The following is a 26,038-nucleotide window of genomic DNA, read 5'->3' on the forward strand; positions in this document are numbered from 1 at the left end:
CCAATATCATTAAAATTTAGATCTGTAAATCCTACATCTTTATAAAAATCATATTTTCAGAATTAAGCGTTCAACGCACATCTGAATCCTAGATTTCCGGCCGAAGAGTCAGCAGTATTCTGCGATCTTGCACCACATCTGTAGCGATAGCAGTAGGACTCGTGGCAGAGATATGATCCTCCTTTCTTTACTCTTTCGTTAGTCTGTAAAGAAAGTAAACAATCATTTTAAAAATATAACAATAACTTAGTAAACATCACTCTTATTTTGTATACTTAATGCCAACCAACCAGGTTTCACTACAACCATAGCTTCTTCAGGGCAGTAAAAAACTTTACTGAAATCTACAAGTCACCGATGTGTTATGTACCAATATATTAAGCTTTCACATAGGGTTGGAAAGAAAATCGCAATAAATAATGATTATCATGCAAGTATGGTCAGTAATATCCTAAATGAAAAACAAATAAAATTATTGACTAGTAAATTTTTATACAACAGTCCCCTCATAGTAATAATAATATAACAAATAATTATAATCAACCTTACCAATGGCCTAGAATCTTGTACATCAATAATTTTTCTCAAAAAAGCATAAAAAATCTCCCATCAGATATCAAACCAGCATTTTACAGGTAAATTTTTAATGAACGGGAAAGACAGAGGATAGTTTAGGCTACTCAGTTATTTAATCACCCCAACTGAGTGATTGTATTTATTAAAAAAAAAATAATGTTACTTTTTTCATTATTTATCAAAAAATTAATGTTACTTTTTTCATTATTTATCAAAAAAATAATGTTACTTTTTTCATTATTTTTCAAAAAATGAATGTCACATAATTTACAGAAGATATAGTAATTATTTCAGCCAATTTAATACTTAAGATGTACCACCATAATAAAGCTAGGCTTGTGTGTATGGGGGATGTGTCATTTAGTTAAATTTTTTTTATATATGTATATGCCAAAGTTTTATTTATTTATACTGGGTTTTTACAGATGTTATCACTTACATGAGAACTATCCAGTTACAAAAACTCAGTTAAGTTACAGGCAAAAGTATTCACTTTATATTTTCAGTGTGAATTTTAAAATCTTTGTTGTTATTTATATTTCGGATACGTTCTGATAATATAAATATATCATCTGTAAGTGGCTTCACCACAGTTTGATAATTCCTTCAGAGAGCGAAACAGCTGTCACATGTAATAATAATATTACTATATGTAAATCCTGGCCGCTTGATCCAATGGGTGAACTCCTTCATTAAATTATTAAATTATTTTTATCTGTAATTCACACTGAGACAAATTAATTTACCCACGAAAAAACTGTTCATTAGTCTTAATTTAGACATCAAAATTGATAGACCAGCTCATCGGGGAAAGGGGAACAAACCAAGTTGTGGGGAGGCGGCGTGACCCTTTCTGTGTTTTGTCAATAAATGAATCTAACAGTATACAGGCAACTTACATTGTAATATCACTATTTATTCCTCGAAAATAAAATTATGCATTACTAGTTCTTTTTAAAATGGCACACAAATTAATGGTTGCGTAAAAAACTTAACTACAAATCCTAAATCTGGTAAACGAAAGTTCAGGCTTGTTTCCAAAATTGAATATTTGGTTGCACTATTTAATTCGAAGACACTTGTGATATAATTTATCTACCTCACTCATTTTTAGCGTCGCTGCAAACTGCTCCCTTACTTTTCTGTGCAGGGTATGGTCATTTCAATGTGCACTCTTCGGCGGTCAGCGTGCAAATGATGTTGTAGTTTATTCAAAGCATTCTCGAGCCGTGGGTTGCCTCCAGCTTGTTAAAATGATACCCAGATATCATGTTAGGGCAAGTCTTATCAGTTTGAATGTCTATGGTAAATAATACCTTCTAGAATCATAGCTGTGGATTGAAAAAACGTTTTGGCCTTCTGTAAAAAATTATATCACTGTGTTTGTTGGCGAGTTTTCAGTGGAGCAGATAAAAATACAACTAGATAAAATTAAATACTTATAGTGCGGCGTGGCAAGCCACCAACAAACATTAGCGATTTACTGATAAATCAGGCCCTTTCTACGCGTAGCAAGAGATGTGAGTCTGCGCACCTTGAGGTCTAGCTATAATAGATTAACTAGGAAGCGTATTATGCAAATGAACAGAATTAGTGTACCTTTTTATCAGACCAAAAATCGCTGGTCCACTCCCAGACGTTTCCTGCCATGTTATAGAGGCCGTAGCTGTTCTCGGGGAATTGGTCTACCGGAGCTGTTCCCAAAAAGCCGTCTTCTCCCAAATTTTCGTCTGGAAACTTTCCTTGCCATATGTTGGTCCTTTAAAAATCATATTATTTTTACATTAGCAATATAAAATTTATACATTCACTTAAATTTTGTTTTTACATTAGCAATATATAATGTTCTCATCAATGAGAAGTCTCAATTGAAGAGCATTTTTCAAAACCCAATAAATGCTTTACCCCGTTTCGCATATTCCATATTATTGACTTTTTTTGCAGTTAAGCTGTAGGTGAAATTTTTTTAACGTTTTTTGTATGTAATATGTTCAATTTATGTATTTTTAACAATAGTATCTGAGTTTTGGTTTCATGTTAACTCAACTAAATTACAATTCAACACACCTTTAAAATGTGATAAATAATATAAAGCCATAAAAAGCGATTAAAAAAAACTAAACTATAAACCTAACCTATTTAACTTAGTTTTTGTTTCACCATTTTTCATGACTATATAATTTTTTAAAGGCGTGTTGAATTGTCATTTTCAAGAGTTATCCAGTCATCCCCTGAGTTTTATTACCTTTACTCACTTAGATACAAAGCAATTGAAAAAGCAAATGATCCTGGAAAAATTTTACCTCCAATAGTGTTGAGTTTTGAAAAAAAAATGCTCCTCAATTGTCATTGACACGATGCAATTGATATTGACCGTCTCCGCAGAGCTTAGGAGAAATACGATTACAACGCTGATTCTGAATATATAAATTTTATTACACAAAGAATTTATAAATCGTAATTTAAAAACTAATAAAACACCATCACATTAAAACACACAGTTTGGTTGGTACGACTGAATCTGCTGATTTTCACATCACAACCAATCTACGTGAGTAATATATCTATGGTAAACAATGTCCATATTGACAGTGGGTGAAGCGGCTCAGTTTAGCGAGCCGGATCACTAGTTCTATGTAAAGATCCTATACGGTGAATTAAGTACATAAAACAGGCATGGTGCCCAAGAATTTACATACATGGATGTTTAAATACATAATAACAACAAAAATAGTAACAAAATGAATAAGCTAAATATGCAGAAGTAAATAACAAATAAGAATGGGTAAAAGGTAAATACAAATATGTTCATAAACGATTTGTTATTGTCACACCTGTACTGGTGAGACACTGATTAGGTAGGTACAATGTTGTTTCTCATTAAATAAAGGGTTTCATCACAATATCAGCTTAATATGATTAAAGGTAATACATTTTTTTTGAAGTGTTTAAATTGGTCATTAAAAATGTCTATTACATTATTAGAGCCATGTATGTTATAATTTCTTAATGTTCGCGGTACAGGGGAAAAATATCCTGTATTTGTGTGGTAGGCTTTAACCTCTCAGACAAAGACTTTTATTTACTGTGTGTTCCTTTGAGAACTGTCAAAACGTGAAAATTTTTGTGTTATTTACGAGTTTTGCTAAAAGCTTCATAACTCACGTTTTGGGAAACGTAGCCTCATTCTAAAAAATGTTTTGGAAAGATTATGAAATTCACTATCGTATCATGTTATTATACGTAAATACTTGCGTTTCTAAATATACATTTTATGAAAATGTCAAAAATATGTAAAAATCGCTGACCATTATTTCAAAGCCGTGAAAAATGTACTTTTTTCTGAGTATCATAAAGAAATAACACTTTATATATTGAAGAAATATAGTTAAAAACTATTAGTCACCTCAAAATATTAACCGTACAAACTAAAATATTTTTAATAAATTATTTAGAAACGCAATAAATTATGAACGAACAAGATGACAGATCCAATCGGCTTAGATAATGCACCTCTACGTTCCATAGATATTCTTGAATACAGACGCGTAGCGTTATTCATTATCGATACTCTGTTTTTTAAATCATGGCAATCCGTATACTAGTGATGGAAATAAATCGATTTTTGTAAAATCTCGCGCGTTTACGTGAAAAGACGTTCTAATGTCTTGACCGCTATTATCATATTTACGTCTTTTGACGTTCTAATGTTCTGAGTGGTTAATATAGAAAATGTCGTTCATCCTCCTTGTTGATTTTCTTGATGGAATATTGATGTTAATTTGGGATAAAATGTTTGGTGTATCAACTGATGCATGTATAATTTTGTGTAGAAGCAGTACGTCAGAAAGTTTACGTCTGACCGTCAGTGAGTGTAGTTTGTAGTGCAAAATTCGGTCATTATAAGTTCCAAATTGACCAGATAAACCTTCACGATAAGCAATTACACGGGTTAGTTTCCTTTGTATGGATTCAATCCTATAATTATGAATCTCATAATTGGGAGACCAAATTGTTGATGCATATTCGAGAATACTTCGCACAATTGATTTATATAATGTTAAAGTTAATTCTGTACTTTTAAAACAATTTGTGATTCTTAGCGTTAATCCTAATACTTGTGATGCACTTTTTGAAATTGTATCTACATGTTTATTGAAGCTAAGTGACGAGTCAAATGTCACGCCTAAGTCTTTGATTGAAGTTGTGTTTAGTAAAGGGATATTGTTAATGTGATATGTGTTTGAGAATTTATTAATGTTCTTTGTGAATGAAATTACGGCACATTTGTTTTCATTAAAATATAAATCATTGGTAATTATTTACCTACGACTACCGTTTGAGAAAATATTCCGTACATGTTAGGTTAGGTTGGATTAGGTAGAATTAAATCACAAACCAGTCTATACAAACCTAGCGTAGCCCACAAACTACTTGAAAACTGGGATATAACTCTAAAGGGGACGCGAGCAGGCGTTATTAAAGGGGCAATTTTTTGTAGTAGTAAAAACGGTAGTCGTAGGTAAATATTTACCAAATCATTTAGTGTACACCATTCATGAAGTGATGATAAGTCTTTTTTCAAATCGGTGCAATCTTCTAATGAAGTAATTTTTTTGTACAACTTAAGGTCATCGGCAAACAGGAGATATTTTGATGTTTTTATTCTTAAAATTATGTCGTTTATAAAGATTAAAAATAGCAAAGGTCCAAGATGCGAGCCCTGTGGAATTCCCGATGTTGCAGTAACTTGACTTGATTGAATGACGGTTCCTGTCACCAGCCCCTCTCTCCCCGCCCAATATTATTGGAATCACTTTTTGTAGGAATCAAATGAAATCGAGAAATCCTTTGTTTCTCTCCTTTTTGGTCTGGTACATAATGACAATAAAACTAGTAGTTCTGTTAACAATAGACCTCGCTTCGAAAAATGTATATTTCTAATTTTCTCTTATTTTAAATCAAAACCAAAATCATAAGATTTGTGTGTAGGTACTTAAATACCTACCTACTTTATTAATAGAAAATTTCACATTTGAAAAAAGAATGTTTTCTGAATCATCTTGAACCGTTTTTTTTTTTATTTTGTTGTAGTTTCAGTGTTCATGGAATTGAAATATTATTTAGGTGCCTATAATAATTTATATTTTAGAAAATTAATGATAGTGATTGGCATTCATGTAGAATTGATGGATAGTGTCAAAATCTAAACACAATTTATATGGTAATCTGCTTAAATAATATTATGCACATTTGATAGTATTATTGTTAATTATAATGATAAATATTATAATGTACACCGCACATTGAGATATATACCTCAATGGTACAAAAAAGGAAAAATTCTCATGAAAATTTAAAAGAAAATATGCAGTTGAAACACAAAGCTGTAATCAAACTTACAGGTTAATTTTTAGCAAGCATTTATTACTATTGTACTTGAATTGAAATGATCCCCAGAACAAAAATTCAGTTGATCTAAGTGATAAAGAAGTATTTTTCAAATGGTTAGTTTGATGGCGTCACACAATTTATTTCGTAGTAATGCATGTTTTTAAACACCGGTAAATTTTTTATCAGGTGCGGTCATTGATGTATTTTTGCACTTTGGTTCAATACAATAACATTAGTGACGAGATGCAACAAAAAATTTTACCTAGTGTTCTTCAATGAGTGGGTAATCTTAAGAATAAAAAATGACTTGACTCCCATACAAAATACAACACCGGTTGGAAAAAACATAGGCTTTTTGAGACTGTTGACTGGTGACTTCAAACGTCACATCCATATTGGAAAAATTAAAAATAACTAGTAAAACTAACTATGTTTAAAAATAAAACATATATACTATTGCATACAGAAAAAAAAAGGGTCTGGAATTCCTTATTATTCTTCAATTTAGCAGCAAGTCATTACAAATAACTATATTTCGGCACATTTTTCGGCACACACACACACACACGGCATCACTCAACGTAGCAGCAAAGCACTGTATCATATCATAAATGCAGAATAACGTTGTAGACAAAGTCATTATACACAATATATTTTGTAGCTGGAAAATACTAAACGCAATTAGCAATAAAGTTGTCTCATAAAATGACATGTCATGTCTAGGTAAAATGTTATCAATTTTAAAGAACAACAATTAATTTTGATGTTATAGATTTGAACATTGAACTTTGCTGTAAAAATGAGATCCCTGATGCGTATGTGTGGTAAAATCATGTATGATTTTGTGAGAAATGTGGAGATCTGCAAAGAATGCAAAGCTGATGTAAGCGAAATGAGTAAGATTAAGAAAAGGACGCTCAGATTGTTTGGGCATGTAGAGCGAATGAACGAAGGAAGGAATGTAAGGAGAATATATAATGTGAATGATAAAAGTAGTCGGGGACACCCGAGGAAGACATGGCACGATCGAGTGAACCAGATACTTGAGTCGGGCCATGTCAAGAGTCAGAATAATAGAAGAGTATGTACGAATGTGAATGAGGCCAGGAGAGTGTGCCAAGACCGAGTTGTTAGGGCGGTCCGCCCTCTCTGCCTACACCTGCGTGATTGTTAGTTAGTTAGCTGGTTAAATTGAAAATTTATATAATAAATCGTACCGATGCTTTCCTTGCGGCATTAGTTTATCTCCCCATGGAAAGAGTTTATCTTTCCTCCCTCCACGGCAGGCAGTTTCCCACTCGGCCTCGGAAGGCAATCTCCCTCCCCGAATTCTCCAGTTGCAGAACATAACGGCATCATTCCACGACACGTGGATCACAGGATGGGTCATTCGATCTATGAACAAACAAATACTAAAGACCAATAGGGAGAAATTTCATTGCTGGCAACATGGATATTTAAATATCTAGCAAGCTCGGAGGATGTGCTAAAATGCAGTGTACAACAGTTATTGATCAGAGTTTCCGTGTCAATGTGTGGGCAACTAACACAATGATTACACAATTTAAATAATACAAAGCATAGTGGATAATTAGGCCTGCCTGTTAGGCCTAAAACAGCCTACAGCGTATTATCCATTCATAACATAAAACCTGGTTGGTTTTTGAGCACAATTATGTTTAATAAAGCCCACACTGCATTTCAGAATAGGGAAATAATTTATTTTTTTAATCACAGAAACATAATTATTAAGAGGATTGAACAATTAGATTTAAAGTGATAGTTAAAGAAGAAAGCTTGAAAAGTCATACACGCATTTTGAAGAAACTGGCTCACCAATGTGGTAAAATAATTTTCACTTGGGTTATACATAGACTAGATAGTATTTAATAAAATAAAAAAACAAGATAAAGACTAACCTAAAAAAGACGAGCCTTCTCCCTCAGGCTGCATCCAACTGGCACCGGTTACTTTATACCACCACGGAGCTTGTAATACTCGGTAGTCTTCCAACTCCTTCTTCACGCTTTCATTTAAGAACAATGTAAAAACAAAACTATCTCCAAATAATTCTGCTTCGGACTTGTAACCAGTTGCAGCTGCGAACGTAGCAAACTCTTCGTTAGAAACTTCATACTTATCAATATAAAAAGGTTTTAAGATAACTTTTCGTGCGGGACCTTCTCGGTCAGCAACAATCACTGGTTTGTTAGTTCCCACAATGTATTCCCCTCCGGGGATAAGAGACATTTTAGACAGGACTTCCTCTTTGCTTCCAGGTGTAAACTTTGATTTGGGTTCTCCGCTTTCTGAACTTTTTGGGGGCTTCTCTGGTCCAGAACATTGCTCACTATTTGCCTGATTTTCACTATATTTATTATGCGCTACATCTCCCTCACTATTGCACTCACTAGACTTGGATCTTCCAACGGAACAACCGCACGATTCGGATTGATCAGAATTGACTTTAAAAATTAAACAAAATAATAATATTGCGTATATTATGGGACACGGTAGTACCATCTTGAAATATATTTGTACTACTCACATAAAACAGTAAGTAAAATATAACTTGTTGACGTGGAACAGTAAATACAGAAACCGGCGGGCTATTATTCTGTTGACTGTTCACTTTCGCTTTGTCAAATTTGACATTACACAAAAATAAAGTTTCTCACGCTGTGCTGTACTATACCATAATAACTTATGACACAGTAACAGACTAGTAAACGGGTTGATTTTAAGTCGAGCAAATACAAATCAACTCGCCGTCCACTGTTATGAAGTGTCGTTATTTTATTGCGGTGTGAAATTGCACACAGATCGTGCAAGAGGGCGTGCGAACTTCATTGCAAACAATATTTTCACAGCCTACCAAAATAAAACATGTGATCAGAATGGTAAACAATGTGATGTCTATGGTTCAGGGGAACGGTTGCCAAAATATCGATTTTTACTACACGCCGCTTTAGCAGTAGATTTTAGGGCGAGAATTATAACGATTTATGACTGAAACTGTTATTTCTTTTTAATAATATACAAACCTAGTTGTGATATCTTTTTAAAATGAGTGATTCTTTAGTGATCAGTGAGATAAAAAACAAATTATCATCAAAAATAGACATCGAACCTGACGTAAAATCCACACCTACATCGCCGATGACAAGTCGGTGGAAATTTCGTTCAAATGGACTCGAAACAATTAAAAACTCAGCTTCAGAACCAAATGTGTCTGTTATTAATGAAACGATTAAGACTGCCGTCGCTGATGATAATACTAAAAGAAATTCCAAATCTGAAGACTGTTTACTTGACTTAGATAAACCTAATGACAATATTCTATCCAGTGCTTCCAAAGTGCAATCCTGTGAAGATAATACCCTCGACAAATGCAAAGAGGTAAGTCAATCATAAAAAGATTCTTCAGCAGCAATTTGCAGCACAATTTCTAACAAATTATTATGCGCATCCGAAAACCGCGTTGACCGAGCGTTACGCGCCTAATTGTAAATATTATTGTTGTTGTAGGAGGTAGTTCGTCAGTTGCATTTTTTGATAACAATTAAAGTAACAAGATGAAATAAACCAAGGATGCTTACAATAAGTTGTCTAGTGATGTATTAGTCATTCATGTTATATGTTACATAATATTATTCGTGTTGCATGAAAAAATGATTCAACGGAAATCACGCAATGCAATGACTATGTACTTAGTATTTAGGTACCAAACTTCGATTATTTTCACCCTTTGACGTCCAGTATGTTGATCTCACATGAATACCCTCGTATTGCATAAATTAGTCGCATATTTTATTTAGGGGTGTCATGGTTTGTCCCCGTCCTTTCCATCGATCCTGGCCGTTATTATTTGGGAAGGGCCGAAACGCACTCTCAGGCCCCAATTTCCAAAAAAGAGCCTTTCGGTACCTACCTAAGTAACTTAAAAACATTTTTTTAAATAATTTATTTTGGTTTTTATTCGTTTGAAATATATTATTTAATATATAAAAGTCCTATTTGACAATAAAAATGTGATTATTGTACCTATATGTTTAAAAGATTGGCGTAAAAATATTGATAGGTATTGTTAATTTATTTTCGAATTTTAACCAAGCTCCTACTAGAATGGCATAGCGGTAAGATATTTTACTCTGACTCAAAAGTTTGCTGGGTTCAAATCTCAGCGACACTTAGATTTTTTCAGGGGATAAAGCTTTTAAATAAATAAAATTATGAATATTTACTATATTTACCTCATAATATATGTTTCTTCATCTGTGCCTTCGCTGAAGATCACCATTCAGAATCGAAAGCTATAGCTGTTTTTAGTAATTAGATCTGAATGGCCAGGTATTTTTCCAGGACTGTCTCTTCTCCTTCCCCTCCCCCATTACAATATTATTTAAAATTGGGGAGGTCATTTTTTCATTTGTTCCGGCCAGATGGTACTCGAAAAATATAGAAACATAAAAACATTTAGCACCATAACAACGATGTCCGTGATGTCCATTTTCCGTTAAATTAATAAAATAAAATTCATTCCCGTATTTGAGCATTTTTGCCATGTACATTGCGTATTTGGGCATTTTCGCCAAGTACATCGCGTATTTGGGCATTTTCGCCATGTACTTTGCGTATTTGGGTATTTTCGCCATGAACATTGCGTATTTGGGCATTTTCTCCATGTACATTGCGTATTTCGGCATTCTCGTCATGTACATTGCGTTTTTGTCATTTCCTACGATTTTGATTGGATTTTTCATGGTTACGTATTGTAGAATATTGGAAAGTTATATATTTTTAACAAGCAAATTAATTTATTTAGTTCAATATAACTGTCGAACTGTATATTTTTGATTAATTATTTAGATCAGTGTGTTTTTACCAAGTCCCATTTCTACATTCAATTAAACGAAGTCTGATTTAGTATTTAATTTTAGGTATGTTAGATTAATATTGATATCCCGGGGTAGAGTGCACTAACTTCGGGAGGTGATTAATCTACATGATAGTAGAAGTAAAAAGATAAATAACTTTTCTAATTCAATTCTAATTCTAATTCCAAAGTTCATTTTCCCACTCAAAAATATTTTTCCATAGAAGAATATTTATTTTCCAATACAAACAATTCATCTTTTTTTACCCAAAAACTACCGTAAAACATTAGAATTTCGAAAAAAATATTAGTATATTTTTCTTCTAAAATCATGTAGAATCACCCTCCGAAGTTAGTGCACTTTACCCCCGGGCATCTTTTTTAGTTTTTATTATAAATTTGGACATGTATTGAAAGAAATCAAGCAAAACATTTCTGGTACAGAATCCTTTAGTTCCACTGCATGACTACATTTATTTATTTATACTGCCCTTTTAAGAGCTTTTACATAGGAATAGTTAATTAAACTATATATTATATAATTATTATTACTACTAAACCGTTTTTTAATACTTTTTTTATATCTTACTGAACTGAACTGCCCCGACAACAATCTTTTGTATCTAAATTGAAGAAGTCGACTGAAAAATCTACATTATAACCCTCCATTAGTATTCTGGGCAATGAGAAGTACATATTATGGTAGTTAGTCCCAGAATTTATCAACTGAAAAAAATCCAGACGTAATCTGGTGTTGGTGGGAATGAAAGTAGGTACAAAAATGATAAAAAAACTTCGAATATTCCGCTCCCTCCGATTAACTACTGCCATATTTTTATACCTTAAATACTATGAATACTTGCCATCGGAAATATCCCCAATACTGCCCTGGTTCGCGCGTGAAGCAATGCCTATTTATATTTACCCCGTTTTGACCAACGCGAATAATTCTGGTTACCAGTACCTACCTAACCGGGTATGAAGCTTTCGCCAGGTGTTCAGTGTGTCGCGTGTTCTAAATTAATGTATTCTCCAAGGATTACGTTTTGGTTTGATGAATGATATTCACATTTTTAATTCAATGATAGGTAGATGACTAAATTAACAATAATTCTATAGCTGTGGTCCTATCGCCGAAAGCTGCTCTATAATCTTTCTTTCTCTAACTTATGTAGCGACAAGCTACTAGAATAATTCGCCTTAGTATCCACATCCCGCCGTCATGTGACCTACGTGTAATGCATCCCCATCGTGATACATACACAACTACACTGTCTACATAATATAATTGTCTTTCATTGGCTCTACCTGACATTACCCATAAACATTATGTTGCTACTACATCGTTTTATGATAAAAAAATATGAATTGTTTCCAAGCAAGTACTGTTAGCATTTGTTTCTAGCTCTTCTAATATCTTCATCCTAAATTGTAACCTCTCTTTCTGTTACATATACGTCGTTTATGAGAAATACGGAGAGGTTGAAACCGAGTTTTCGGCGGTAGGCCTTTACGTCAACATTACTAAGTAGGTACGAGAAGGTAGGTACTTGTTTCATGTCTTGAAATTGTCTGAGCGCTGCAGATAGTGCAGATTTACGATAAAATACCAATTTTCTGCCAAGCTATAACGAGAATATCTGGTGATCTAGTCGAGTCTGGAAACGTAGGTACATAAAGTTTGACATACTTAAAATCGCAGGCGGCTAAAAGTCTATTTCAATAGGATTTTTTTCCTTAAGTTATTCAATTTTTTCTTTTAATAACGTGATAAACACGAGAAAACTTATAAAAAGTGATGCACCAAGCATTATTCTCAAAGTATTCGTGAACATTGAAAACCTAAAAAAAGCCGATAAGTTCAGTGTTCGGACGAGGTTTATTTCTTTTTTTTTTTTTTTGAAAAAGTATTTTTACAATTTATTCTTTTAAATGCATAACATAATATAAAAATAATAATATTGTTACAAAAATACATAGTGAATTGCATAAAAACAAAATAGTGAAGAAATATGTTTTTTTAGTATTTCTACACCAATTAATACCATTATGAATACTGTTATGAGTACCATTTTGATTTGCTGTATTTATTTTAATCCAGTCTTATATTCTTATTTAACTTTTGTCTTATTCTCATTTTTGTCATTAGAATTATTATTTATTTCTGAATTAATTAGAATTTTCCGAAACTAATGAATTTGTTCGAATTGAGTCCGACAATTCAATTTGCACTAGCATCCCTAGTACCTATCTATCTTTCCGACTAGAAATTCAAGCGTGTCAATCTGTAACGTACCTATATAATTACAATTATATTGGTGGTAGTTACCTCACCTCTATCGTGCATCGTATCCCTCATGGCATCTTTAATAAACTCACTTCTTATCAATTAAATACATATTAACATTACTATTATTATTGCAATGGCGTTAAATGATCTCCATTCTTATACTACTGCATGAGTATGTGCCTATTTTCCAATCCGGACTTTCGATCGACGAAGCAACGCGCGTTGAACTGCCGAGTCCGTCAATCAGACTTCAGACACATTCAATTCACAATATGTACTGATTTCTGATCTTGTGAAGTAAATCTCCCCTTCTGCCTTCCGCCATTTTGATGTTTGCCCTCGTAGACTGATTATTTTTACGTCAAATGAGTTTGTTTTTCTTGGTTCTTCTGGTCTATGGCTAGATCCCCCGCTCGCACAGTGCAGGCAAAACTATGCGCCTTGAGCTAATTTAGATATAATTAATTATTAGGAGTAGGTACTCTTCGTAAAATTATTTGTGGGTAAGCTGTAATACGTCGATCGACAAGTATTGTATGTTCCCAATATGTCAAGGAAGAACATACCAGACTAGCAAAATTTAGAAAAGAGATGACTGAGCCCTTGGAAGAAACGGGTATACAATTACTCCAAGACTGGGCTTTTAGCGAACATTTTCAAAACAAGAAGATAAGTACCTCAATTCTTCATGCTGAATAGAATACCTTCAAATACGTGTGTTCAATATCTATCGATTTACAACGTTACGGAGTAATGGAATCTAGTATATTGTCATGTTGGTATAATGTTCATTCATTTCACCAGTTACTCGCTTTCAGAGAGTATATATGGGCTTTTGTAGTCGTAGTACCTTATGCAGCTCATACATTAGCCAGCCAAAACACGAGCCGTACCTCGAATTATGGGAAAGGAACGAAGCAACCGCAAGCGGCATATCACGCCATTTGCTGTTGCTTCGCTCATTAGAACATTTTGACAAACATGGCAGACACCCAAAGAGCCATGGAAAGCCAGGCCGTGTGTCTCCTTGCGAGACAGAAAGCCAACGAACGAAATAGAAGCAAGCTGAAGGAAGCTGAGATCACTTTCGTAATCTCCACGATTGGGAGCAGGTTGGGCATGTGGCATGGAAAACATGTGAAATGAATTTCAAAGTGATTTCAAACGTCATCCAATCACATCCAATGACGTCTTTAGTTGGAGGAGAAAAACAGAGACCCCATCAAAGTATATGGACTGATGGCTTAACGACCCTCCAATTTATTGAAACAAATTTATATTTAGAATTTAGTGTTAAGAAATTAATTCCATAAATCCCCAAAAAATCGATTTCTTAGTCTATATATCTACTCCCAACGCAATTACATATTTCTGTCAATATTCTACATCCATGTTTTAACTTCTCATTTCTCATTTATAATACCTTATAATTTATATATATCTCATTAGCTCCACACAGGAGGCCCCGAAGAAAATAATTTCCCTCATGGTCTATATCATCTTTGGGGACGCTGTGTGGTCTGGGAAGGAAAAAGGTATGAGGGGTCGGTAGGAATCTGGGGGTCAGTGTGTACACGAGTGTCGGACGTTTGAAGTCATCCCCCCCACTGTGGTGCAAGGCGATGGGTCCAGTGGGTCATGCTGGAGAGGTAAAAAGATCTCCCTCAACCAACCCGATTCCGGCCTGTCACACAGTAGGTGGGTAGACGCATCCGCCGCCAAGAACTAGACTAAGAAGAATCCTCACCCCGTGAACCCAGCACCCATGCCAAGTCACCAAACGTAGCGAACCTTGGGGTGACCTGAGGCGGAGATTTTGGTTATCCATTTAATGGTTTCCGGGCGGCGTTACCCATACCCACCTCCCAAGTTGATTGATTAGTAAAAATCGTCATTTTGTCAGAGGCATTGGAGGGCGGCATATTTCGAAAACTGGGCGCCAGAAGGCTGATGGAGAAGTTGTTTTGTTGTTGTTGGGCAAAATGGTGTTGTTTTTAAGAAAACCGCTTGGCTTTTCCCTAATCTATCGGAACTTTAGGGTTGAAAAATACGGCGTACTGATCAATAAACATAAAGCATTTATTAAAATGAAACTATTGTTAAGAAATAATATATTTTCTTCCTAATAATATCACAAACTAAGTAACGTATTTTAGACATTTTGGATTTTAGGCATAAACAATGTGTCTTAAGTCTTACAACTTATATTTTGCAAATTCTCAGAACAGAATAAATATTCGTAATCCCTAGGCAAAGGGCAAACTATGCAATATATCCAAAATACTAATTTCAGTTGTCTGTGCGTGAAGTGTTAATTATATTCCTGTGTGAAATTTTTCACGTTCAATGAACTCGAATTTACTTTTTTAACATTTTTTTATTAGTTTCAATGGCAAAGTTTGTACATGATGTAGGTATAAACTATATAAGTATAAATTAAATTTTTTTCACAGTCCTCACTAGAGTTTCCTGTTCTGAGGCGGCCTGTAGTTTTTTAAACGTTTGTATTTAGTTTCAAGTCGTCTTCATAATGTTTGTAAGTTCACTTTGTTCTCATGTTTTATTTTTATTTTAAATAAAAATTTTTTCGTTATTTTTTTGTTTGATTTGGTAGAGCATTGTATAATTTCGCAGCATAGAATTTATTATTTCTCTGTCCAAATGATATATTCAAGCTGGAAGTAACCATCATATTTTAGCTTTTTGTCCTGGTTGTGTATTTATGTTAGGCAGTGGAATATTCAGATATGTTTTTTTTAGTTTAAATAAAATATTTTTTGAGTAAAGTTTTTGTACATTGTAGACTTGGAAATTTTTAAATATTTCTTCTGTCGGAGTTCTAATGTCAATTGTAACTGTTCTAAGGTCACTTTGAATGTGTCGTTTTCAAAATTGAAACTTTGTTCAGACAAGTGATAAAGTTAGTACCTACCTATTATCAGAAAATTATTTCATCTTTATTAATTATTTAATAAGCAGGTATCTATTCAAAATGTGTTTACTCGGTATTTATTCGAAAAGTAAAGTTTTGATCCGTTTCTATAATTTGCACCAGCGTCTGCGCTAGTGTAACATAAAAATAGTGTGCGAATTCGGAGTGTTTGTTTGTTTACCCAGTGTCTCCATTGGAGCCCACTGCCCTTCATATTGCCCTCCGTGCTGCGCTTACCCCAGTGCCCTACTCCGACACCGCCAGTGCCCTGGTCTAGTCCAGCTCCAGCGTCTGTGATTCTGTGAACAGAACTGTTCTAGAATCTAAGCACTCACAATATATTTTATCTGGTTTTTGCTGGGCGCTACACACCATTCAATTTGGTTGGGCGGTTGTATCAATCTGGTTTGAATTGAACGTAAAGTTGAATCGTGTGGAGATGCGTTGAATGCGATAAGGGGGCGTGGCTATCAAGTTGAACGTTTGTATTGCCGCAGCATCCAACCAGCCAACCGCCAACTAATTTGAATTGTCTCTAGGGTGGTTGAGCGGTTAAACCAACTTTACTCAGTCTACCTACGGAGCGTCGTGCATAGTTGTTTGTGTTGTATATATATTTATCGTTTTGTCGGATTTTTTTAACATTATAAGTGATTACATTACACTAACTTGCTTGTGGGATACTATGCACGATATACTTTGATAGCGATACCAGAAACGAAGGCCTTGTGATCCTTCGAATGATTTTTTAAATTTTTTTAGTAGCATTATATAATATATGACCATTTTCGCCCACGTTTGTCTTTTTCTTTTCATATTAATAGTTAACGATGCTACCAGAGTGATCGCAAATATTAGTATTTTGATAAAGTAGAAGGCATGCTGGGTGTGTCCCCAGAGGAGCAACTGATGAAATTTAACCAACCAACGTATCGTCCGTACGCAACACTCAACGGTTGAAACACAACGGTTGAACCAACCAAGTTGAGTGATCTATAGGGGGTGTAAGTCTCGCTCTTCCCCTTTACTTTACAGTTTTCTGAGAAAAAATCGTTAAAGTTTTTCGTTATTTATTATTCAATTTATCTTTAATTTTCTTCTATGATTGGATAATAAGACATATCTAACTCTTTTTTATATATAAATCTGTACCTCAGAAGTCAAATGTCGGTTGTCCAGTTTTTTGTGAACATGAGTTATGTATGAGACCGTTTTAGTTTTTTAGTATCTACACAGAGCTATAGACGGTTGCCCTACGACAATGTGAAACTAAGTTAGATCAACATAAAAGGTTTGGTATCCCCACAATGTTCAATGGGAAAAAAATTACTGTTTCCTCTCTCCTGAACAATTTCAAAATTGTGACAATCGACCTTTCACTTCTGAGGTACAAAAATGTACGTTGTGTTTGGCGGCCAAGCGGGCTAATGTAATATTATAATAGTAGGTATAATAATATGGTTGGGTGTTTAATAATACTAAACAAGTTATCTGAAGTCGGGGACGCCCGAGGAAGACATGGCACGATCAAATGAATCAGATAGATAGAGTCGGGCCATGTCAAGTGTCATAATATTAAGTGCCATGAATAATAGAAGAGTATGTATGAGACGATGTATGAATGTGAATGAGGCAAGGAATGTGTGCCAAAACCGATTTGTTTGGCGGTCCGTCCTCTTTGTCTACCTCTGCGGGGAAACGGCGTGATAGTTAGTTAGTTCTACCCCTTTTCTTGCAAATATTAGGACAATATTTTGGCTATTAATATTTACTTATTTTTGTATTTTACTATTCTAAGGATGTTTTCACTTAATGTTCGACTATGGTAACATATTTTCATGAAACTAAGGCAGTCGTCCCATGGGTCGGTAATGAATCAACAAGAAATGTGTGTAGCCATCTTGTAGCTTTGTTTGAAGCTTGTAGCCATCTCGTAGCTCAGTAAACTGTCGGTATTGCAGATTTCCGTTTTCCCATTTACCGCCTTTACGCTGAATGTTATTATGATATCAGAGTCAAATTGCCTAGCGTTTACTACGTGTAACGTGTATTATAAGGGTACTATTGTAACAGGTATATTATTATTATATATTAATATAAATTGTAATTCTATAAGAGACCAATAAGACGGCCAATGTAACAATAACAAACGTCTATGAATCAAGTCAGTCACCAATTGACGACACGGTCGTGGTATTTTTGGTCATATTATTAATGAGCCTAAATAACAAATACCTATTAAATAGATATTTTAAAATAGTTATTAACTGAAAGTTCCATATGTGATATCGGCGGTGTCGCGGTAAATATCGTGCGCCCATTGAAACCTGGTAACGCTAACCGTATACGAGAAGTATATTGCATCACTCCCTCCCACACCCGTTTGCACTGTGTGCAGGCCCCAATAAAAAAAAATATGGATCGGTGGGCTCTCGGTCGGCCAAACAGTCCGCAGTCGGTTTTTGTCGTTTCTTTACCGACCCGTGTGATAACTGCCTAACTATCCCCGCTCTCTCCCAAGTCGGCAAGGGATCCACATAATCCGGGAGCAGTAAGAATGCGGGCGATGGAAGTACGCCACACCGCTCCCGTCGCGTACCGACCCGTGTGATTGCTTATCAATAATTTGTTTGTTTTATGCAATGTGTGCTGCGTTGTTTTGAATCGTGTTCCGGGATGGCACGCTTCTGTTTGCAAATAATGCGACGAACTATCGTTACTGTTTTGCTAAAACATCAACATCCGTAATTCGTAATAAAACAGCTAAAATTATAAACTGCAAAATGCATACGCTAGGAAATTTTATTTTATTTGTGTTATTTCACAATTTATTAATGAATTATATATATAGTGTATTTGCCGCACCTGCCAGAGTGGAAGATACTCTGGTATCTTAGGTATCGCCATGTTGAAAGACCAACATTCAGAATTGAAACGTTGAATGACTTTAGCCAGTTTGGTGAACAGATCTGAATAGCCAGGTACTTCCCCACCTACCTCTTCCCTATTTAATTAGCCCCTCTTTATATTCACCCTCGCAACATACCCCAATTGGGGATGCCGTAGTCTAACCGGCTCCGGGTGATAAATATTTGTCTATTTTTTTATTTGAAAGTATAAAAACCATATTCAGATTCGAAGAAAAAGAACTCCTGGCTATTTATACATAATATGACAACCACCCTTTTTCGGCAAGTGAAAATATTTTCGGGTTCTTCTTTCATCAACGAGTTAGTGGGTACATAATATAAAATGGTAACTGGATAAATCATCACAATGATAATTCATCACGTCTTTAAAAAGTTATATAAAGTAATGGAAAGTGATGAAACAAAAACTTTATTAACTGGGTTATACAGGTTAGGTTAACAAAATGTTTTTTTCATCGTTTCTAATGACTTTATATCACTTTTTAAAAATGTGTTGAGTTGTCACTGTGTTGAGTTATCATGGAACCATATAAAATATATATATAGGTACACAGGCACCTATTGGTTTTTCAATATATCGTATGGAAACCATTCCGTCACTATAAACATTATAACAAAATGTCTATAAACTCAGTATCACCATACGTAAAACCTAAAGGCCATTATTTATGGAATGTGTATTTTCCTTGTGTGCCCAAAGAAAACAGACAGATCGATGTTCTGTAGACAGATGGCTCAGGGACGTGCCGATACATTTCTGTTTTCATTGGCGTTTTTCCAGAACAAAATGTTTATATTTGGTGTTTTTTGTACGAATAATTTTATTTAATTTAAACATTTGATTCTTTTGTGAATTACATTAATTTAATTTCAGGAAGAGTGTATTTTCGCCAGCGCTGTAAACTAAGTAGTTCGGTGAACAGTGAACCTCGTGTCTAAACAGCATATTTCTAATTTTCATTTTTAATTTCGTATAAGGAATTATATAACTTGTCGATAAATCCGCGTTTATTGAAATATTGTTAACAGTCTTACAATATTAATTCGCTACATAATTTAATTTTCCTCACTAGGTATACCTAGTGAGGAAGTACCTGTTCTGAGGTATTTAACATATACATTTTGTAAAATTTGTTACATTTTATTGTATTTCCCTATTTGTTACGCTAGCTTGCGCCGTGTACTGATACAATATAACACCTTGAAATGGAACAAATTATTTTGAGAGTTGTTTAAATTTATTTTTATTAGTGTGTATGGCAAAGTTTATTCATGATGCAAGTATAAAGCGTAGTGTACACGTATATATTCAAAGTTTTCACAGTCTTCCTCACTAGGGTTTCCCGTTCTCTACTAGTATACTCGTACATTCAAAGTTTTCAATCTTCCTCACCATGGTTTCCCGTTCTCTAATCATATACATTCAAAGTTTTCACAGTCTTACTCACTAGGTTTTTCCGTTCTGAAGCGGCCTGCAGTTTTTATTAGTTTCTATGGCAAAGTTTATTCATGATGAAAGTTTAAAGGGTAATGTATTCGTATGTATACATTCAAAATTTTCAGTCTTCCTCACTAGGTTTTTCCGTTCTGAAGCGGCCTGCAGTTTTTATTAGTTTCTATGGCAAAGTTTATTCATGATGAAAGTATAAAGGGTAATGTATTCGTATGTATACATTCAAAGTTTTCACTGTCTTCCACACTAGGTTTTTTCCGTTCTGAGGCTGCCTGCAGTTTTTATTAGTTTCTATGGCAAAGTTTATTCATGATGAAAGTATAAAGTGTAATATATTCGTATGTATACATTCAAAATTTTCAGTCTTCCTCACTAGGTTTTTCCGTTCTGAAGCGGCCTGCAGTTTTTATTAGTTTCAATGGCAAAGTTTATTCATGATGAAAGTATAAAGTTTAATGTATTCGTATGTATACATTCAAAGATTCCACAGTCTTGCTCACAAAGTTTCCCGTTCTGAGGCATCCTGCAGTTTCACAGTCTTCCTCACGAGGGTTTCCCGTGACTGTGAAACTGCAGTTTTTATTTGTTTCTATGGAAAAGTTTCATGATGCAAGTATAAAGTGTAATGTATTCGTATGTATACATTCAAAGTTTCCACAGTCTTGCTCACAAAGTTTCCCGTTCTGATGCGTCCTGCAGTTTCACAGTCTTCGTCACGAGGGTTTCCCGTTCTGAACAGTTTTTCATATTTTTGTATTTAGTTTCTGGTTTACATTGGATTCATGATGTTTGTAAGCATATTATTACTCTGTTCTCTCAGCCATGTTTTTACTTCAGTTCACAATACATTCATTTCGTTTATGTTTTTGGCTGATTTGGAAGGGCATAATTGATCTAATTTATAATTTAGAATGAATAAGATCAGTCTGGAGATCAAATACGTTTTCTCCATCTGTATAATATGCTAGAATAAGTAAACTTCGTTTTCCTCTAAATATAATTAATCCCGACTAATTTTATTTTGCCCTTGAAAATGGCACACTCTGTAAAAAAAGTCATGACACGTCACTGTAGCCACTAACAAAATAAAGAGCCGTCAGAGTATTGTGCGAGGTAACTGCCTCACGTTTGGAAATGTTCCTAGAAAAAGTAAAATATTCTCTTTTATGTTAGAACATTAAGTTATAGGTACGTAGTTTCTGTAACATCTTGTTACACTAAAATTTTATAGGTGGTGTTAAGTACCTACTGACACACAGATGATTTATGTTCTAGTTACATTAGGTTTGAAATAAAAATACCAGACTGTATGTTCCTGTCTAGGAGGAATAACTCTATGTTCATCTTTATGGGATCTTTTTAGCACGCGATTGGCTGAACGGAGTAATCAGAAACAAAGTATAGGATGTTCGCGGAGTAGCAATTTTTAAATAATTATTATTTTCAACGAAAAGCATGGGGTAGTACCTACTTTTAGCTTTACGAATTACAACATTACTCGTCTGATGACAATTAATAATATGGTTTGTAAATAAGCATAAAAAAGTAAAAAACAAAAAAAACAACCAATAAGCTAAGTTTTTATAATTAAAAATAACCAATAAGCCTAAGTATAAACTTTTTACTAAGGATTAATGCTAGTCTCATATGGGTGCTATACTATGATGATATATGTGGGCTTGGCCTAATTTTATAACAATTTAATGTAAATCAAATTTATTAATGTTATTATCAAGTTCTGCAAGTATTTTAGTTTTTTCGTTTAATTATTATGACAGCTTTTTACTAATGGCCTTGAACGCCGAAACAGCTGTTACGATAATAAAAACTAAAATACTTAACTTAATTAACATTATTAAATTTGATTTACATTAAATTTTAATAAAAAAAATAAAAAAGAGTTTTACGAACACAATAACAATCAATTGGACTATTTCACTTGGCCTATATCATGATATCATATGAAATAGGCCAAACCAACATATATTACGAGAGTATGGCGCTCGCGAGAGACGTAATATTGTAAATAATAATAGTAAATCTTTTTCTCTACAGCGCGTCACTGAATGAATAAAATAAAAGAATAAAATCACAAAGTGGTTTTCTCTACCATACGTGGAAATTTATTTAAGTATTAATGCATTTAATTATTATACAATGAGCATAGTCTTCTGTATCTGGGGCCCCGGCGTTGCCCAGGCTTTACCACGAGATTTTAGGAATCAGATGTGGACAGTTATTTTTCTCTAATTTTTAACATTATGTGTGCAAAATTTTGAATTTGTTATTTTCGAAGTATTCGAATTCTGCTACAAGTGGAAAAAGAGGGCGGTGTTTCGAAATGTTATGTAGGCAGACAGCTCTCTCTTATTAGAAAGATCAAACGTGTAAAATTTCATCAATTCTCGATATAAAACTGTAGATTTTTATAAAAAACAAAGCCACGCCGCCAGCCACATACACCTTTATTTGTATACATACGTAGAACTTAGCTAGATATAGATAATAATTAGTAATAGGGATCGGGAAATTTTAATTATTGAGATATGCCGGAAATTCTAGTAAATTCCTTAACTCCTATAATAAAAATGTTTTATGGTAAAGATCACTTGCAATAAATATTATGATACGGATGTGTTTTTGACATTTGACAAACTCACGAAGAGGTCTACATTAAATCATAATGATTTTGTTGTTTCGGATTATATGAATGCTCTAAAATGAAAAGTAATAATATTATATTTGGCGGGGTTAGTACGAACAACCCTACCTAAAAGCATACCGAGGATGTACCTCATTGCAACTTGCAACTTCTCCCTTTTTTATTAACAACTTTTGTGAATCAGACATCATACCTAACAAATAATGTTTTATGAGGACGGTGGAACACGTGTTCAAACGAATATTGATATTGACATACTGATATTGTCGCATTCCGTCATGATATTTATTAGAAAAAGAACACGTGTTCTCGATATATTCTGAATGGCTAATATTTCATCAGGAAATTGGCAGGCACCACTTTTTAAAAAATTTCCCATGTAAGGAAAGGTTTCAATGGAACTCTCAGCGGCAGGACCAAAGATATTAGAAGAACGAGATATGCTATGTTGGCCGCCGGACCGTAGCCGGAGTACTACCTAATTAGGGTACTTTGAACGGTATCGGGACGTGTACGCACAGAAATCTGTTCTATGTATTAGTGCGGATACCTTAGCGCAAGCGAAGGTGTGCAGTAGTATTGGTGAACAAAACCGGCGACACTCGGCAAAACAATTCCACTCAGTAAGAACTGCGCATAGCACATCTCGTTCTTCTAATATCTTTGGGCAGGACCATACACCATAATATCAGTATCATTAAATTAATTCTCATCCTAAACGTACTTTCTCTTTCCACCATACTTAAAAAGAATCTTTTAGAAGTACACTGACCAATCTGGCCATAACAACATGACTGTAATAATAGAAAACAATTATTATTTTACAACCGACATTAAAGTGCAATGAATCATTATATACGTTCATTGCCGGCTTTCTCTATTATTAGACTTATATAGGCGATTAATACTTTGCCATTTTTTTTATATCGTGTCTGTAAACTATTTAATTTGTTCAAAAATTCTGATGAAAGTTCTGTATCTTTCATGATCACGATCATAATCTCAATTATGAGGATTACTTTTTAGATTTAGATTTACTTATGTATTTTTATTAACATCTCACGGTTATGGAAAACAAACTTTTGCGAATAAATATGTCCCTTTCTTGGTTCCATGATAACTCAACACATTGACAATTCAACACACTTTTAAAAAGTCATATAAAGTTATTAGAAACGATGAAAAAAGATTTTTTTAACCTAACCTAACCTACCCAGTTAATAAAGTTTTTGTTTCATCACTTTCCATGACTTTATATAACTTTTTAAAGATGTGATGAATTATCATTGTGATGATTTATCCGGTAACCCCTTTTCTTATACGAGTAATTATCCATTGTTTTTTTTGTCAGTTATTGTTTTTAATATTATATTAATATATGTAATGTACAATCATCTCCTTTCGGAAAATATCACTAATTTTTCTGAACATCCTGTAAATATAACGTGAAAAATATGCATATACCTAGGACCATAGTTTTTTTTGTGAGGTACATCTTTGATTGTTACTGTTTAAATCAATTTACGCGATTGCAGTGCCCTCTATTTTTGTCTACTTTGTCAGATTATACCTACAGGTTGTAAACGACAAAAACCGGAGACAGAAAAGTAAAGTACACGGTTTGCAGAGCAGCCATTGTAGGGCTTGTCGATTTCGGACCGCTACCTAGTCAGTGAGACGACGGGTAAGTCGACAAAAAATTGAGGGTGCTGCGATCCTTTTTTCCCATCCAGTCAACCTCAACATAAATATCGCATAAGAATTTAAAATAATTTTTGTTCTAAAATCGGTGTCGCCATAGTAATGAAAGTTTTTAGTTCCATTTTATTAAATTTGTAGAAAGTTGACAGCCTACCTAATATTGGCATCTCGGTAGGTACCTACTGCGATATTTGGCACCAAATAATACCTAGGTAGGTACCTGAATGGATTAATTTGTTCTATTTAGGAGTAAGCTCTTTGCAGCCTTTGCATTTTGGGATCAACTATGTAGATTGACTATTGAAAAGCAGAGTTGATGATATCACATAGCTTAGTTAGTATGCTCACCTTGTGAGCGGAGATGAGAGCTATTTATTGCGTGACTGGTTTCATTAATCAAGTCATGTGCTAAAGTCTCAATCATTATTTGTAATATTTATCCGACAAATAGGAACAAGGCTGACGTCTGACGTGTGATGGTGACTCATAAAAAATATTAACTACCTACATGATTTTATTATGTTTCTCGTATGCCTTCCTGCATAACATACATATAGGTTATAGGTACATTATTGAAGATGCAACGGAATATTCTGTGAATGTTTTTGGTTTCATTTTTTTACCACCTTTTAATGGTAATGAGACTAATTCGTAACGAGTAATTCAAGTCTAATTTTTATGATTTTTTCTGATTTTCACTTTTGAATTCTGTAATTCGGAAATGGTGAAATTCTGAAATATTTTCACCATTTTCGCTCAATTAATGTCGTTTTTTTTTTTAAAAAAAAGGTTCATTTGGGAGATATTTCTCCCAAAAATATTCTCCGGGTGTTTGTTGTCTGTGATTCAAAATCTCTGATCTCCCAAAATTGCCCAAGGGGTTAATTGTGCCTACGAATTACCCTACATAATAAAACTGCAATCAATGCAATGTAATACAAAAATACAGCATTTTGCATTTGTTGCCGATACCTACTTACTACGCATGTGAAATTTTTTTTATGATATTAATAATTTTCATTGAATTTCCTCATTCTTTTTCAGATATTTCGTACTTGATTTTAAAACGGATAAAATTATAAATAATTAAGAGCTCACCGTATTTGTTTATACATAATATTACGTAGAAATGTTTTTGTTCTATTCAATATTTCTATCCATTTTCTATTGTTTTAAAAGTGTAACATCATCACGAAAAATGACCAGAATTGCCGATGCACGTAT

At 34.0% G+C, this 26,038-nt stretch overlaps 2 protein-coding genes across 2 annotated transcripts in view; one reads left to right on the top strand and one right to left on the bottom strand.

Annotated features, from left to right (window-relative positions):
• Positions 1–55: 55 nt before the first annotated feature.
• Positions 56–8,750, bottom strand: LOC149426438 (formylglycine-generating enzyme). The gene is made up of 4 exons (XM_089651551.1): positions 7,890–8,750; positions 7,188–7,365; positions 2,176–2,335; positions 56–203 (listed from the first exon to the last, which is right to left on the bottom strand). The coding sequence occupies exons 1-4, from the start codon at positions 8,491–8,493 to the stop codon at positions 63–65; spliced, it is 1,083 nt and encodes a 360-aa protein (XP_089507677.1). The 5' UTR covers positions 8,494–8,750; the 3' UTR covers positions 56–62.
• Positions 8,751–8,961: 211 nt separating this feature from the next.
• The window catches only part of LOC149426439 (protein FAM107B), a 173,588-nt gene continuing 156,511 nt past the window's right edge, over positions 8,962–26,038 (top strand). Inside the window, exon 1 of the mRNA XM_089651564.1 lies at positions 8,962–9,369. Within this exon, the coding sequence (XP_089507690.1) occupies positions 9,037–9,369 (333 nt within the window). The 5' untranslated portion in view covers positions 8,962–9,036. The remainder of the gene's footprint in view (positions 9,370–26,038) is intronic.

This window comes from Hesperophylax consimilis, chromosome 1 (assembly GCF_061612785.1).
Source record: "Hesperophylax consimilis isolate HC1 chromosome 1, BYU_Hcon_1.0, whole genome shotgun sequence".
NCBI lineage: Eukaryota > Metazoa > Arthropoda > Insecta > Trichoptera > Limnephilidae > Hesperophylax > Hesperophylax consimilis.

What these genes read in the sequence shown, in the direction of transcription:
- LOC149426438 (XM_089651551.1), bottom strand. Translation starts at nt 8,493, where the DNA reads ATGGTACTACCGTGTCCCATAATATACGCAATATTATTATTTTGTTTA. An exon ending in ATGCCGCAAGGAAAGCATCG is followed by an intron (nt 2,336 to 7,187) that starts GTACGATTTATT and finishes TGATTTTTAAAG; the next exon opens with GACCAACATATGGCAAGGAA. An exon ending in ATTTTTGGTCTGATAAAAAG is followed by an intron (nt 204 to 2,175) that starts GTACACTAATTC and finishes CTTTCTTTACAG; the next exon opens with ACTAACGAAAGAGTAAAGAA.